This window comes from Nothobranchius furzeri, chromosome 7, assembly GCF_043380555.1.
Source record: "Nothobranchius furzeri strain GRZ-AD chromosome 7, NfurGRZ-RIMD1, whole genome shotgun sequence".
NCBI lineage: Eukaryota > Metazoa > Chordata > Actinopteri > Cyprinodontiformes > Nothobranchiidae > Nothobranchius > Nothobranchius furzeri.
In genome coordinates this window covers 49,722,176-49,738,694 of record NC_091747.1, presented here as the reverse complement: position 1 = coordinate 49,738,694, position 16,519 = coordinate 49,722,176, and the positions used below count along the sequence as shown (strand labels likewise).

General features: G+C 44.3%; 3 protein-coding genes across 8 annotated transcripts in view; 1 reads left to right on the top strand and 2 right to left on the bottom strand.

Moving 5' to 3' along the window:
* The window catches only part of nck1b (NCK adaptor protein 1b), a 35,819-nt gene extending 35,291 nt beyond the window's left edge, over positions 1-528 (top strand). For all 4 annotated transcript variants that reach the window (XM_015955111.3, XM_070553168.1, XM_070553170.1 and 1 more), the window contains one exon: positions 121-528. In XM_015955111.3, the coding sequence (XP_015810597.1) occupies positions 121-321 (201 nt within the window). In that variant the 3' untranslated portion in view covers positions 322-528. The remainder of the gene's footprint in view (positions 1-120) is intronic.
* A 3,809-nt stretch (positions 529-4,337) lies between these two features.
* On the bottom strand, positions 4,338-7,227 carry bdh1 (3-hydroxybutyrate dehydrogenase, type 1). Its single transcript, XM_015955120.3, has 5 exons — positions 6,823-7,227; positions 6,450-6,560; positions 6,118-6,259; positions 5,891-6,043; positions 4,338-4,987 (listed from the first exon to the last, which is right to left on the bottom strand). The coding sequence occupies exons 1-5, from the start codon at positions 7,033-7,035 to the stop codon at positions 4,521-4,523; spliced, it is 1,086 nt and encodes a 361-aa protein (XP_015810606.3). The 5' UTR covers positions 7,036-7,227; the 3' UTR covers positions 4,338-4,520.
* Positions 7,228-7,705: 478 nt separating this feature from the next.
* On the bottom strand, positions 7,706-15,405 carry gyg1b (glycogenin 1b). 3 transcript variants are annotated; one of them, XM_015955116.3, is made up of 9 exons: positions 15,271-15,405; positions 14,172-14,307; positions 13,911-14,085; positions 13,663-13,825; positions 10,798-10,924; positions 8,825-9,041; positions 8,585-8,623; positions 8,466-8,479; positions 8,185-8,374 (listed from the first exon to the last, which is right to left on the bottom strand). In XM_015955116.3, exons 1-9 carry the CDS (start codon positions 15,275-15,277, stop codon positions 8,245-8,247), a joined length of 1,008 nt encoding a protein of 335 aa, XP_015810602.3. In that variant the 5' UTR covers positions 15,278-15,405; the 3' UTR covers positions 8,185-8,244. The 3 variants fall into 3 exon arrangements, with proteins under 3 accessions (XP_015810601.3, XP_015810603.2, XP_015810602.3); XM_015955115.3 differs by lacking the exon at positions 8,466-8,479 and having other exon boundaries at positions 7,706-8,374; XM_015955117.3 differs by lacking the exons at positions 8,466-8,479; positions 8,585-8,623 and having other exon boundaries at positions 7,706-8,374.
* Positions 15,406-16,519: the final 1,114 nt, after the last annotated feature.

Here is a 16,519-nt window from a genome sequence, read left to right as displayed (position 1 = left end):
ACTTAATAAAACCTCACAAGATGCTCGTGAGTTTAGTCTCCAGAAGTGAGCAATATTCTAAAATCTGGGCGGGATGAAGGCCCGCAGCACTAACCGTGACTATTTCCTCCTCCTCCACAGCCAAACGACTTCTCCATCTCCCTGAAGGCGCAGAGCAAGAACAAGCACTTCAAGGTGCAGCTGAAGGAAGACCTTTACTGCATCGGACAGCGCAAATTCAACTCTATGGAAGAGCTTGTGGAACACTACAAAAAAGCTCCCATCTTTACCAGCGAGCAGGGAGACAAACTCTACCTGATCAAGGCCCTGGCCGCCTCCTGATCCGACTCCCCCCTACACACACACACCTGCACACACACTTCCACGTCGACGGCTTCCATTTATAACAGATACTTATTACGCCACACTAACATTTCAGCTCCAAGCCTGAAGCATCATCAGGACTTTAACGGACACCTTGTGAGCATTCCAAGAGGAGGTTTGGGAGAGACATGAAGGAGGGGGCTGAAGGACAATGGACCCCCGAGAGTGCGACTACAGACCTCTTGGTCACATTTTAAATTATCCACATTAGGTCATGTATTTCACGATGATATCTATTAGTTTCATTTAGATTTCTTTCTGTTGATAATATATAATCTTTTTTTGTTTTTGTTTTTTGTAAAATGTGATTTTTTTTCTCTAATCACACCACACACACACGACGGAGGTGTCTACAGCACGTTCATGCCCACCATTCTAGGTTTCAGCTCACGTCTGTGTTTCAAACTTTTGCTAATCAAAACAAAACAAAGTGACCAATTAATATTAATTCTCATTTCTGCTCACAACCGTCTCGTGCTTTTTATTTTTATTTTCTCCATCTTGTGTGAAGTCGAACTAGAACAGCCGGCTTGTTGCACACGTTGCTGTCTCATGTGAATGTTTCAAAGCTGAGGCTCGAGACACAAGGAGCGGGTTTTGGGATGAAGGACGATCCGAGTAAGAGCGGGAAAATAAAAGAGCCAGGGGAAGTGAAGTTCAGCCCAAGCAGTCCGGTACATGATGTCACCACTCCTGAGTTGGTGATTGCTAGAGGGAACGGAGGAGGCGAGGGTCACTAGTGGGTCGAGTTATACATCATCTGAGTGACGCCCTCTTCCTTAAGCCGGCACACTAAACAATCCCTTATTACGGGCAGTCTGAGATGGCTTTGTCTGATATTCGGGCATCGAATGTAAAATGCCTTAGAGGTTCACTTCACGAGCACAAACAATACAGAGCACGTCCATGTTTTCAGCTGCACATGTTTACAGTAAGAGCCTGGAGAGAGAGGGTTTCTGACCGGGCGGTGAAGGGCAGCGACCAGAGCTGCTGCAGGGTTGGCAGGGAGCCACTCGAGCAGCACGAGGAGGAGGAGGATGATCACGATTCCTGCAGTGATGACTTTTCCAGCTGTGGGCTGGCCGTAGACGCGCGCGCGCGCGCACACACACACACACACACACACACACACACACACACACACACACACACACACACACACACACACACACACACACACACACACACACACACACACACACACACACACACGAAAAGAAAGAGGAAGAGGGATGTGAAAGAGGAGGAAAGGAAAGGGGGACTTTGAGAGCATGTTCCACTGTATGCGATAATCTGGAAGGCCACGCCTAGTCGGTTCTCCACAGACAGGCTGATGTATGGAAGAGTTTGGTTGGGGCGAGGTTATTATTGCTGCACTTTTAACATTATTTTCTCCAACTCCCAAAAATCTACAAATCTGTTCCTAAAGCACCAACATGTAGATTAAACTGTGGAATAGTTTCAGTCAATTCAGTTCAAAAATACGTTATTAATCCTAGAGGGAAATTGATTAAATAGTCGTGTGTTAAAGGGATCTTTTAGCTGTTCTGAGGGGTGTTTATGTGTAAAGGTTATAGCTAATTAGTTTCACACGAATTGTAGTGTTTCCTGAACAGCCTATGTTTGGTGAAATAGCTTTTACACCCAACTAGTGTGAGTGCAGCCAAGACTTGTGGCATATTCCTGCCATCTGAAAACGACTGATGCAATGTATTTAATGAAACCTTAATTGATTGTTATTTTGAACTTGGCAGCAAAATGTAGCACTTCCTAAGCAACAGGAGTAGAAATGCACGGCTTTAGGTTTTTAAGGGCCGATGCCCATTTCTGATTCTTATACTGCTCTGACCTGCTGATGCTGATCTGGGCTGGTTTCAACAGAATGCAAACCTTAAAATGTTTGAAAAGCTTTAAAAGTGATGATTCCTAGCATAAACCTGCACTAATCAATGACGAGTGACTGGGAAAAGTAGGTATTGCAAATCGGTCTTGGCTGACTTCAAAACTTTAGTTGCATACTATAATCCTAGATTCTATGAGTATAGATGCAGCCCTTTAGGGCTATTGCTAGTGGGTGTAAAGCTATTATCAGTGGGTTTAATCTCTACGTGCAGAGATAAACCCACTAGCTCACCTGTGTGCTCACCTTTAAGTAGAACTAGCTTTTAGCTAATCAGTCGAGGTTGTTCAGGAAGCTCTCTAACTAGTTAAGCATAATTATCATTAATTGCACAGAAGCACGCTTCAAACTGGGTGGAAAATCCCATTAATGCTATTCAAAGGTCATTAATTAGCATTTCTATTAGCCAAGACCATTAGTTCCTGTTTCCGTTTACCAGGATCCTATTAACCCTTCAGTCCCTGCCTGCTGTGGTGTCGCCACCTCTCAGAGTAATGATCAGCTTTCAACCATTTTCTTTTATTTTAACTCCATATTTCCTCAGCTTGCCTCACTTTAAAATATTCAATTTAATGTGCCTTCACTTCTCTGTGGCAACCAAAGCTTCCATGTTTTTTCCGTGCTTCGCTCTTCTCTCATCACCGGCTTTGGCGGAGGCTTTGCATGTGTGCGATCAGGTGTGAGCACATCCTTGTAGGAAAGTGCATTTCCTGATCGAGGCCTCCATCACTCTGAAAAGATGTCACGCCCGTGCACAAACCGCCCCGTCTTTGAAGCCTCTGTTGCGTTTCCTTTCAAGTGACCTTATCGTAGCTGACTTCATCGTGTTCTGGGATGAGCAGTGGACGCCTACATGTACATTTAGAAATGTAACCCAAGGTCGTGATCTAATCAGGGCCTGGATCTCGTGTACGAGCACCTCAAGTAAAAGTTGCACGACGTTGGTTGTGAGGAACCTTTTCATGGTTTTATGTCTATGTAAAGATTTCATTTGTGCAGTTTAGCCACTTAAATATATATAAATAAAGTCCTTAGATATTTAACTTGATATTCAAACACAAAACTACAGCATCGCCCTGCATACGTTTTGTTACTGGGATCTTTTTTTATGCTGAGGAAAACGAGGCTGCATGAGCAGAGCCTTGTGCAGAACCGGTTTTAAATAAAGTCTGCAGTGAAAGAATATTATTGGTCCTGATGGAAAACTACAGTACAGGTGGACCTCTGGCTCCCCGTCTGCTGAACAAGCCTGAGAAAGTCTTGATAATATTCAGAGAAGTGGCCCATGGTTTGATTTTGGTGCTTTTTATGTGCTGCTTATATTTCTGTGGTGTTCTTTGTCTTACGGAGCTTTCTGTTTTCTGTTTGAGACTAAAAACAGATCCATGCTGTGGAATGAAACAAAGGCAGTGCTGTGAAAAATTTGTCTTAATACTGTTTTTATTGGAGGGAAGATTGTCTTCAGGTGTAATAACTTAGAAGTTTTAGAGTGTTGAAAAGCTGTAATAAAAAGCATAAAAAGCATTTGTCTTTGCTTTTTAACTTCAGAAAATCTAGATTTTAGTGCTTTAACTGTTTTTGTATTCATAAAATGTTTGTTTATAGATAAAATCTAGAACCTTCTGTTGGAAAGAACCCATAAAGGTCTTTATTTGTAGATCTTTCCCTTTCTTGTGTATGTCTGCCCCCTGGTGACAGTTTGTGAAACTGCACGTACAAAAACATTTTTAGTCACTTTTTTAATCAGCTTAGAAATGTGACGATCGCTTTAGTATTTTAAAAACTATAAATCTACATTTTCATAATTGAATATAAAAAAAAACACACCTGACATGATTTATTACCCTTAAGCCGCTCTTGAATCTGTTTCCGTGGAGCCTGAGGGACTAAAGCGAGCTTGTGTCGTTGCGTAACTTTAGTGGCATGTTGGGCCAAATATCACGGCGGCCCTTTAAGCAGCTGACCTCGGCTTTGTTCCGGGTCTGCAGGAGGTCTTCTGCTTCCAACTGTTCTCTTAAAGCAAAACATCACCAATAAAAACACAAACCTTTGCCAGGAAAACTGTAACCACTACTTAAAAAAAAGCATATCTATATTTTTCCAGAGATATTTGAACAGCAAACTAAAACAGTTTACTTAAAGATGAAAACAGATTACGGCTCCAGTGCAGGGAAATCAGAACCAGGTGAGGTTAATGATTGTACATCGGCATCGTAGAACGTGCTAACTGAGCCAAAGAGTCCAGGAATGTTTTCCTCTAGAAGTAGAGCAGGTCGGATAAGGCGTCAGGCAGGTGGGTCATCACCTGCACCCTGACCCACCAGTGGGGCTCCATGGGGCTGTAGCGCGTGTGCGGACGCTTGGACACAATGGCGTCCGTGATGTCGTCCAGGACGGGCGCCACATCCTTCTGCCCGCTGTTGCAGTAGGAGCGCATCAGAGCCATGCGCTGCTCGAAGTGGCTCTTCCCGTAGTCCTCCTTCACCTCCGCCGGAGCCTCGCTCCACAGCTTGTTGGCCGTAGACACGACGATGTCACGGGTGAGGATGCCGGTGGCCACGATGAAGTTCCCCGGTTCGATCACAGACACCTTCACCCCCCAGGTCTTCATCTCGTAGCGAAGGCAGTCGGAAAATGCTTCCACGCCGTATTTGGAGATGCAGTACGGGGACCGCATTAGGTTGCCCATCCGGCCGTACATGCTGGCCAGGTTCACGACACGACCTGCAGAGGGACAACACGCACGTGTGTTATGTTGAACACCGAGTGTTCTGAGCTGCACAAAACCTGCCCCCGTCAGCATTGTGATGATTTTACGCTGTAAAAAAAAACTTTAAATGAACTCTGTTATGTGATCCGTTAGCACCTGAGTGTGTGCTTTAGCCGCTGACTGCACTTATAAGATGGACGAACCCCCACGCCGTGGTTCGTGGATTTTTGATGAGCTGAACTGAAGCCCAGTGGACGGCTCCCATCACCGCCATCTTGGCTGTGCCACTCCCAGAAAAAACAAAAATGGGGTTCAGAGCAGGGCTGTGAGTGTGGGGGCAGAGCCGATGTAGCTACGAGCTAACCGAAGCTAACAGAGTTAGGCGCTTTCAGCCAGAAAACCACAGATGAGTGACTGCTACCCGTTTAACGTGACACCATCTCTGGAGCAAACAGGAAGCTAGCGCTGACAGCTCATCTGCCAATCAAAAGGACACGTCACAAAGTATTCACTATTCAAAGCTTTAATTACACCTAAACAAGTTAATTACAAAATATTTCATCCCCCTCATAACGATGAACTAGACCTACTGGCTCTAAAGTGTGTGGCTGTGAACATGTTTGTTTCTGCTGTTGGTGTTTTAACACAGGAGTGAATGGGAACTTCTCCTTTCTGGACCGGAGTTGACTCAAAGTTAACCAGCTGCAGATCTAACGACATCTTTCTGACAGTTTCACTAAAATCCATCACGAGCTCCATGAAAGATGCGAATAGCTAGGTCGGTGCTCCGATTATGCACGGGCGCACACACACACACACACACACACACACTGAAACAAACAGATCCTTAGTGTTTTTCCTCCTTAGATTCTTGCACTTTAGACATGAATGTTAAGTTACATTTCCTGCTGGTTTACCTTTTGCCCTACGGATTAAGGGCAGAACAGCTTTTGTGACCCTGATGGTGCCCCACAGGTTGACCTCTGACACCTGTCTGTAGGTCTCCATAGAGGTGAATTCCACCTCTCCAAAGGTCGACACACCAGCGTTGTTCACCACCGCCCACAGATCTGGATCAGAGAGATGTGGGAATGGCTCAATCAATCTTCTTGTAATCTGGATTCTTGCGAGTTTAACGGATTACCTCTTTGTGAGTCCTTCAGGTTTTCCCTGATGAACTCTACGGCCTTTCCCACCTGCTCGTCGCTGCAGACGTCCAGCTGAACCACCTTCATGCGACTGCAACGAAACTCCTCAAGCTCCTTTGAGCCGTCCCCGCCTTTGTCCTGGAAATGTTTGAGATCAATTAAACAAATAAAAACTGAATATATTCACGGGAACTGGTTCAGTCACAGAATTGGACTCAGGTTGATTAAAAAGCATCTTTTTTAGCAACTTTGAGGGCAAATGCAGCATGTTATTTTGGTTTTGTTGGGTGTTCTATGAGCCGTGATTCATATAGGAGTGTGTGCTCACCTTTAACAGACATCCTGCAAAGACTGTGAAGCCAAGCGAGTGCAGATGTTTAGCCAGAGCAAACCCAAAGCCACAGTCACAGCCTGTAATTAGGACAGCTTTTCCTTTCACCTAAACACAGACAACAAATTATTCAGGAAAAGGTGAGATTCCAACGCGTTTGAGCTAAGTAGCATGCTGTTGTATAATAAAAAGCCTCAGTTGTTGTCCTAAAACAGGATTTTCTGTAAGCTCTAAGTTCTAGAATTCTCTATTTTGGATTTTAGTAGACATCTGGGTATTCCTGAGTCCCGACTAAGCCTGTGGAGGAATTCGGGAACAGGAAACATTCCGTTTCCCCGCAGAAACAGGACACTTGGCGTTGTGCCGTTACCTCCACTGAGCCTCTAGGAATACGAGGTGTAGCGACATACAGCACGAAAGCCGAATACATCACAACGATGCACTCCGTTACACTCGTTTCCGGTAGTCCCAGCAGCCTCATGAGCGCGTTCAGGAGAGCTGGTAGTCCGAAACCCAGCGCGACGGTGAGCAATACGGAAAATGACACCAGAAGTACCATTCGAGTAATTGACTGCGGAGCCATCTTGGTTGAATGTTTACTTTCCTGAGAAAAGGGGCTGCGTCACCCACCGGAGCGACGTGACGTCACTGAAAATAACGCCCCCTGTGCGTACTAAAATTATGAAAATATAAAATTACAAGTTTTTGCAGTACTTTTTGCATAAATTAACGGGTGAAAAACAAAATAATTGTAGCGGATATATTTTTGAGTCTCGAGTTTGTTAGTTCCGGCCGGTAGGAGGAAAACATTTACTTTTGGCATTATGAGATTTCAACCTCAACTCAAGTGGATAAAGTTTACTTTCAGATTTTATTTGAACGTAAATGTTTATTTCGGTCAAGTTCCGAAACGAGGATGCAGGTGGGCTGTGGTGAAACCGGAAGTAGCTGGTTGAGAGTCATCTTGTCTTAAACGACTCTTCGGTTAATCGGTTTTCGGCATATTGCTTGTAAAGTTCAGCCATGATGCAAATAGACATACACAAATAAATCAGAATTGAAACTTTATAAAATGTTCACAATGTCTCATATTGCTATTGATAAATGCCCAGTTTAGAAATGTACACTTAAATTACCTGTCAACAGATCTGAAAGTTTTTATGTATTTTCCCTTTTGCCAGCTCAAGTCCGAGTTGGTGCAGTTGTAAAGAAACTCGGCCAAATCTTTTCATTTGCAAATAACAGTTTGTCCACACCTTCAATAATTTTTTATTTCTAGATTGGAAAAGAAAGAAAGTGTTGATAAAGCTAACGTAGTAAATTGAAATGCAAAACATTTCAACCCATTGACCTACTGGAAAGCAGCCGGTTACACAGGAGGCAACAGAGAAGGCAAATCTCATTAGGCACAGACGTTTCTGAGTTCATGACTGAAAGGCCTTTAACAGTACTGTAAACATTTTCTAATTTTTGAAAGTCAGAAGCTGAGAAAATGCAACAAACTGAATTAAAAAAACACTACATAAAGCACAGACTTGATATATGAAACAGTACAGTGAAACTGTAAACTTGTCCTCATTCATAGCGAAGCAGGGTAAAAACTTTTCAGACCCATGTCACAACTTTTAATGCATGATCTTGAGCTCACAGGAGACTGTCTTATTTCTAGTTGAGGGGGAAAAAGATGAAACCCACTGAAAGCATTTTCTTGAAGATACATGGTGACCATGTGTTAAACTGCAAGTGCTCTTTATTATTCAGTTTCATTCGCCATGTCATTTCAGGAACGTGTCTAGCTTTCTCTTGATGTTGTCAAACGAGTCCAATCCCATGTAGTCGGCCTGACCTTGCTCCCACTGCTCTTTGCGTTCCTCTGAAGACATCGTGGGAAGCAGGGGTGCATGTGATGAGCTGCTCTCCTCCTAAAAAGAAAATACAAGAAACCCAGTTAACTGAAGTAGGTGACACTAGTTTAGAGGGGCTAGAAAACCAGTGGAGTATTTCAGAACTCACCACGTGTACCCTCTCTGTGTTAACAGTCACAAGCAAACACACCAAAGCTTAGTTTAGAGGCAGTGACCGTATTAAACCAGGTGCCAAACAGTTAATCACAAACTAAATGGTCTCCATACCTGTACAGTCTCAGTAGTGACCGAGTCACTTTGCTGGGACTTTGGGAAACAAGAGGGGTAGACGGATTACAGGATGTACTTGCAGCATAAAAAAAAAGGTGTCCAACTGCATTTCCATTTTTTAAAAGCAGCTACAGCACATTTAACAGCCACTAGAAAAACTAAAACTGGACATTTAGCAGCAACACAGCTCGGCCCTCTAAGCTGGACCTGCTTTAACAGAAATCATGCATCATTCACCTCCACACAGCCAGAGAGCAAAGGCTGCTCTTCAGACTGTTCCTGCAGCATCGGCTCCACAGCGCTGGCGTAAAGGGTCCACCAGTCCACCAGGAAGCAGGGGCGTGCAGCGGCCTCTTGCCCACCCCCGGAAATCTGTTTAGTGCTGGGGTCAAACGTGCAACTCCATGGCTTCGTACTCCCAAGGAAGTGGATCACTTTAGCATTTCCACCATACCTTAACACAGCAGAGTTCCTCATTAAAGTAACAGTGAGCAGTTTCTTGCTCCTCCACCTGCTGGTTTAAAATGGAATTACAACGGTCATAAAGAACCCTGCTGCTGCTAGTGCTGACGACCACACCAACATGAGCCAGATAATATTTAAATAAGCCACCAAGTAAAGAGAAACACTTTCGAACACAAAAAACAAACCCTTAAGTCCAGTAGCAACAAAGCCTGGTCACCATCAGTCTGCGGTTTTGCTGCCTCCCTGTGCTCCTTCAGTGTCTGCCACGCCCGTGATCACTCTGCTTTGCCCAAGATATTATTGCCTAGTTTATGCTTCTCCACCTCTTCATGCACTCACATTCCATCATTCCCATCCACGAATAACACACTACTATGATTCTGCTCTTCCAGTTAAAGCTTGCGTTCTCCATCTTGTTCAACGGATGTTTGGAAAAGCAGGCTCATCTCCATCCATCTTTGAGAGTCTGCTGGAGAGCCCTAGCAGGGATGCACGTCTGTGACCGTCTCTGCGCTGACGCAGAAGCATAAACTAGGCACCAAGTCCACACCGTTCCCTACACCCTTCGGTGAAATGCACTAGAGGTGCACAGTAACGCTTTAAGTGCGTAGTACACCAGTGTGCCAAATGGGGACGGGGAGCATCGCTTCGACTGAAACTCACCTGTGCAGCAGCTCAGGCTCTGCAGAAGCCAGTTTCACCTGCTGATGAACCAAAAAGAGCCGATACCAGCCCTCGAGGCCCAGAATTAAATAGCCCTGCCCTACGCACCCACACCTGGACGTGAACGCACACGGGTGGAAGTCTTACTATTGGGACTGGGCCTCGCTTCTCCTTCCAGGCTCTGCCATGATGCAAACAGAAAAAGCAAGCTTCTAGTTATTTATTGATTAGCAAACTAATATGCTAACCGCTAGCCAACAGCCATAAAGTGGGTAAAGCTCCCTCCAGGACACCTACCCGCTCCACAAAGCCATCAAGTGTGTTTTTTGGTCAGCAGACGACTGCAGAGTGGTGTCGAATATGAAACATTAAAGCTCTACTTTAAAGTTCCAAACTAAAGCAACATTTAAACACCCTAATTCAATTTGTTGCTCATCTTTAAGCCATGAATCTTGAGCTTTTGGCTCAATATGAATGAAGCGGTCCCTAAAACTGATGCTGAAGTAGATTTGGACTCTAAAGCCCGTACAGATAAGGACTGTAAAGCTGGCAGACTGCCACGGACAGCCAAATGAACATAAACCCAGCCCCTTGGGAGACGGTTTTGTTTCCTTAGCCTGACTTCTAACCACTTCTGCTGACAGCCAGCAACAAAAACCATGTTTACCACCTCTCTGATCTCAACATGGCAGGAAATACCAAACCTAGGAGCTCGTTAATGCCATTTGTTCCTGAGCAGAGTGGTGTGGATGAGAGAGCTGAAGGCTGGACACAATGCCCAGACCAGGATGGAAACATTGGTCTTTAAATAAAGTGCTCTATTTTAGGAGTAGGAGGGATCAGCTGTTGGGAGTCAGGATGATGTTAGCCCAAAGCCGTTGCCCGCTTGGGTGACGCTCCAGCTGAGTGTCTGGAATCCCAGCGCTCATCTCTCCCTTGTAACTCGATGTCATGTCACAATGCGACTACACGTTCATGTGATCAGGTCTCCGCTTACGCCTCCGCTCAGAGCACACTTTGTCACACCAACCGACCGCTGCAGTATTTGTTAGGTTCCACATTGAACCATTTAGACTACTTACTGCTTGAAGGCGGGAAGGTAAGTGTAGATCGCTATGCTGCTGAGGTTGTAAATGAAAGGGAGATGTTTTGATATGTCAGCAGTCGCCCAGTCGCTGAAGAAGCCGTTCAACACACCTTGGTCTCCTCCTGCAGAGACATGAGAACGTGCGGTCATTAAATCCTCTGAAAGATGGAACATGAACTGGTCTTGGGAGAACTAAACCAAAGACTCAATGCTTAAAATAAATCTCGACCCCACACAAACGTCTGATTCAACGTTCAGACAATTTGTAGGAATTCTGACTTAATTAAAAATTACATCCTACAGTCTTGATGTCTACAAACGAACACTTCCAGGTTCCTCAGTAGGTTTAAAACATGGTGGATTACACCACATGAACCGAGAAGGAGAGGAACCTCACCCAGACCCTGACAGCACCACCCGTCTCCGCTGATGCTTTCAGAGATCCTTAAGTTCAACTCAAGGCCACCATTAGATATTTAGACTTAAGGTTTTAAGTGAATACACATAAAAATGCTTAGTCTTGCTTAGTGAGCCAAATCAAAGGAGTGACATGTGAAAACCAGATGTTTGTGTTCGGCTACAGAAATGTTCCCGCAGCCAGGATCATCTCCTGGCTCACAGCTGCAGTGCTGATCGACCAGAAGCCAACTGTTCATCTTTTTAACAATAATCCAAACCAACGTGTTGCAACTTCTAATGACACCCATCCCTGTTGAAGCCCAGTCAGCTTTAAATAATCAGAGGAGACGGGTTATCTGGTGGAGAACACTGCTCAATTTAACCTTTGTACTGTAGTCACCTCAGGTTAAGGCCGAGCCCCTTATTTAGACCCAAGAACTGCCCACTGTGGTAAGCAGGGTCCGTTTATACCCGACGGTAATCAGCCGGAGTTTCTCCAAGAACATTCAGTGATGCATGTACAACACTCCTGTTGACCCGCTCAAGTCCATGAAACCTCAAGAGTGCCTCAGTTGTGAAAACAGCTGTTTATTCAAACCCATAGTCTCCTCTGGGGATTTCAAAACCTAATATAGGACTGAGGACGTTCATTTTGAGGGGATGAGCCGAGCTCAGCAAGAATGTGCCTCTAACCCCATCGCTTTCAGTTGGCAGCAGACGGCACGAAAGCCACAGATGTACAGCTTCGGCCTCCAGGTCCAGACTTCTGTTCTCATTCAGTCATCCAGCAGATAGGAGCTGCACATGCGAGCCATCAGAGGTAAAACTTTTATTAATTAAAAAAAAAAAAAAAAGTCAAAGCAACTGCACGCATATCCCAGTGCACGTGAGGAGAACTTCCATGGCTATAAATAAGCGTGCCATTGGGTCTCCTGGCAGCAGAATCACTGGTGAAATGCTTAAAATAAAGCCCATAATAAACAAGATGAGCAGATGAAAGGTTTTTGTAGGTTGCTGTGATTGCAGCGGGCAGATGACCAGCCAGCTTGCCCGCTACACCCAGAAACAGGTCAGTGCTCTAAAAGAAAAGAACTGGCCCACATAAACTAATTGTTTTTCTAAAGAAAATCACCTCGATGGAGTCTGTCGCAGCATCACAAGGACCGCCGTCTCCCTTCGCTAACAAGGCTCCAATTCCTGTCCCAACTAGCTAAACAACCCAAATCCTCTCATACCCAACTCTGCCCTTCCCTACACATGGAAGTACTGATGGTTAAACTGGTAAGCAAGGACTTGAGACGGCATCGCTTCAACCCGTTTCATACACGCAGCTCCGAGACAGTAGCTGCATGAGCAGATAATAACTCCAAATAATAAAAATCTGCTGCAACATCTTTAGGTGAGAAAGTTGTTATTGGTGTTTTTGGTGACAGTTTAAGTCAACACTCTAGTCAGTGTAAAGCTCTGGTCAAGGACCACTTTCCTACACACTTCTAACCTGATCCATCAGCCGAGCAACCCGTTCAGCAAGTTTCCAACTTCTGCAGAAGTCTTAAAGCATCGATTTAAATCAGGAGCTGAAGTAGATGTGGTCTAGAGTTTAATCGTTTCATACTTGTTCTGCATGTTTGCATTTCTACTTCAGTGAAATAAAGCTACCGACTAAAGGAATTGTAGACCGCACTTTTAAAATCTCATCCTGCTACCTCATGCACTCTACGGTAGCCATGGAGGCACATACCAGAAAACTCACTTATTGTACCGCTAAGCCTGAACACATCCATGTAGAAGGACCCTTTTTAGAAGAAAGACACATTTAGACTTACTTGTGATATGAATCATGCATTTGTTAGAGTTAACTTGGTTTACAGGTACCAGGAGAAATGTTATCTGCACGGGCACTGCAGACAGATTTCTCCTAAACTATTAGAACCAAACACAGCAGTGACTTCATATTCCCGTTCAGATGCTTTAGTTTAATCATCGAGCCTCGATCGCTACAAGGAGAAAACACAAACCAGAACTCTGCAAATCAGGGCCTCAAACACGACTTCCACCCCGCCGAGGCAAGGCCTTCCAAGAATAGCCCAGGAAAGCTAGAAAGTCAGACAGGAGGGCCTTGTGTTCAGGAACTGGGAAAGACCTTACTCAGCACTAAAGATAAACAAGCCTGGTTTTACATCACGTTACCAAGACTCACCCAAATCACATTAAAGCCTGAGGTGAAGACAACTGAGGGATTAAAAGCAATCAAATCCTTGATTTGAGAGGAAAGGGACTTGAGAGCAAATGTGATCAACTTGGGGCCAAACTAAATAACTTTACCGTAATGAACTTTTCAAAGTCTGATACATTTTGAAAACAAACACTTTGCTCACTTCAAGCAACTTTTCAGAGTCAGGAACAGACCTGGTCTAAATGACAGGTCATCCCAGCACATAAAGTACACATCTTGGCTTACCATCAAAGCTGCCGTGTTCTGTGCAATGCTGAAGCAGTCTGCCATAGGTCTCCAAAGATGGCCGAAAAACAAACACACCAGAGTTGAAACAGTCGGGCCAGCCAGGATCAGGAGCAGCAGACAGTTCCTCTCTGTCAAACAGCTCGTCTATGTTAGAAAGCACCTGGGATAGGGAGCCAAAAGAGTGCAGCTGTGATTTAGAGCCATTTCATGCTTGTGTGGAACAGTTCCAACAAGAAAAAGCTCACCAGAGTGTCCGCATCCATAAAGACACACTTAGAGTAATGAGTGAGGGTCCAGCAGTGGAGCTTGGTTAATGAGACGCCCAGCTCTGGCCTCATCATCAAGGCCAAGTTAGCCGTGTCACCACTGTCCAGCACGTCCACCACCTTCACTTCATCAAAGATCCTCTTCAGCACAGACCTAATGAGTGACAATGGTGCCAATGAGGTGGAAAACAAGAGCAGACAGGCCAACGGGCGTCACGTTGGTGAAGAATGTTTACTTACTGGCAAGGCTCCGACACCATTGGGCCAATGAGTGCCACCATTTTCTTGGATGTGTTGTGGTTACGGAGGGACTTGCCCAGAACCATGGCACCCTGAGCATAGCTGTCGTTGGTAGCCAGTGTCACAAAGGCCTGATCTGTGGAAATTTAAGCTTGTTTGGACACCTTAAAGCTTCAAATGTGCAACATATGGGGAAAAGTTCCTTTCAGAAAAAGACTGGGGGAAAAAAAAGGTTTTTATTTGGAAATATGACAAACTTATTTGCAGCACCGCTTTAAACTGATGGCAGGAAAAACTAGCTACCAGCCAAGCCATGGCATCCAACAATGATCTCCTGTGAGAACATAAGCTTGGATGATGTCAGCACGGCAACAGGAGTGTTCGTGCAAACCGTCCAATATCAATTCCTTAAGGTTCATTTTACTTGTAAAATCATAGCAAAGAAAACCAAAGCATGGGTAGAGGACAGGCTACAGCAGAAACCCAATTACATCAGTGCCAGATTGAGAACAATGGCTCCCATTAGCAGAGCATGCCAGGAATCACACCCCCTTCCCTTCACACCTACTTTCTGTTGGATGAAAGCAGTGATGTGTTAAGGACTTTAGCATGACATGTTTGGGGCAAAAAGGATGAGACTGTTCAGATTTAAGATTCCTCCAATTCCAAGTGAGAAGGAACAATTCCCAGACTTATTATATCCGAAGTGAGCTCTTGAGGTTTGGAATGCAGAACGTCTGTGGTTCTCAGACCAGGATCCACAAGGGGTCAGGAATGTAACCTCAAATATTCAAATTGATCAACTAACAAGTTCTCAACAGGAACATTCAGGATAAGGGACATTATTGGAATTTTTAAGTCAATTGCACGGCTTAGCTTTAAAAACAAAACAAAAATACTGCATAACAATGTTCAAAGTGGAGCTGACAGAGTAAATTTCTTTAGGGGTTGCTCTTTTTAAAAGTTAAAATAACCCAAACAACAACATGAACGCCACAAAATCCGCGAGAAAGTGTCCGTTAGACTTAAAAAACAAACTTTGGAGCAGACGCACCTGCGCGTGACAAACACAAGCGTGAGGTGAAACAACAGAACCTACCTGCCATGGCTGAAGCTACGGTGTCCCAGACTCGGAGACAGCGGCTTCGAGCTGAGAGGCTAGAAAAGGACTGACGCGACAGACTGAGGTGAATTTATAACACTGTGACAGCCAGGTCACGTGACGGTCTTCTCCACACACCCACCTGCTGCTAATGTGATCCTTGGGACGGGGGGGGGGGGGGGGGGGGGGGGGGGGGGGCAACCAACCCCCAAATGTACACATTAAAGGATACCTTTTACTAATTATATATTTATAAGTTAGTTGCCCTAAACTGCTCTAAAATCAACAAAAGTGTCTAAATATGTAACTTATTTAGAGTAAACAAATGTTAAGTCCTTTAGGTGGGAGGCGTTATCTTTGTAGGTGTTTTTTTTTTTTTTGGCTGGAATGAGTGTAAAGTTAATTTTGAAAAAGTTCCATTTAAATGTTTGGCGTCATCTAGTGGAGAAATGGTGTTACAGCAAGCAGTTCCTGCACAGTGGCTGAGATCTCTGACCCTGATGACGTTGCACAACACGTTGTGAGTCAGATTAAACGGTGAATCAGAAACTTTAGGGACTCATAATCTAGTAAGAACAGGAGAGAAACTCTAAAAGTTATATATTGAATTTTTTAAAGTGTGATTCTTTGACATAGTTGCATTTTCTTCTAAAAGACACAGCTGAGTGCTAAATCAGAATGCCAGAAAGCTTAACCGTCCATAACAGCTGACTAAATAACCCTACTCTAGGAGGAAGTGTGTACAGTCAAAATAAGAGCACAAAGGAAGTAGATATTTGACCCGACTAAGTTATACTTTGGACTTATTTACTCTCTAGGGTGGATTGAATATTTTAAGTAAATGTGTGTGTGTGTGTCTTTTTTGGGACTAAAAGGTACATTTCGGTTCCTAATAGGGACAGACAATATATTGGCATCAATATCGGCCGATGTTAGTCAATTTTTAACATATCGGTTCGATGAATAAAACTGAGCCGATGTTAACAACCGATATTTTTTCCATCTCGTCTCCATTTGTTTGCCTGTTTCAGAGGGTGAGGTTTTTTTTGCGTAATTGTTTAGTCATGCGAACAGTGGATGAAATCATCTCAGAACCGTGAAAGTGTGTTTTGTGTACATAATAACGTATTATAATAATTTTCATTCTATTCAAAATCTGCTGATTTCAGAAGCATTAATGTCAGCATATCGGTATCGGCAAATATCGGTTATGGCCATAACAGTGATCTCAATATCGGATATCGGT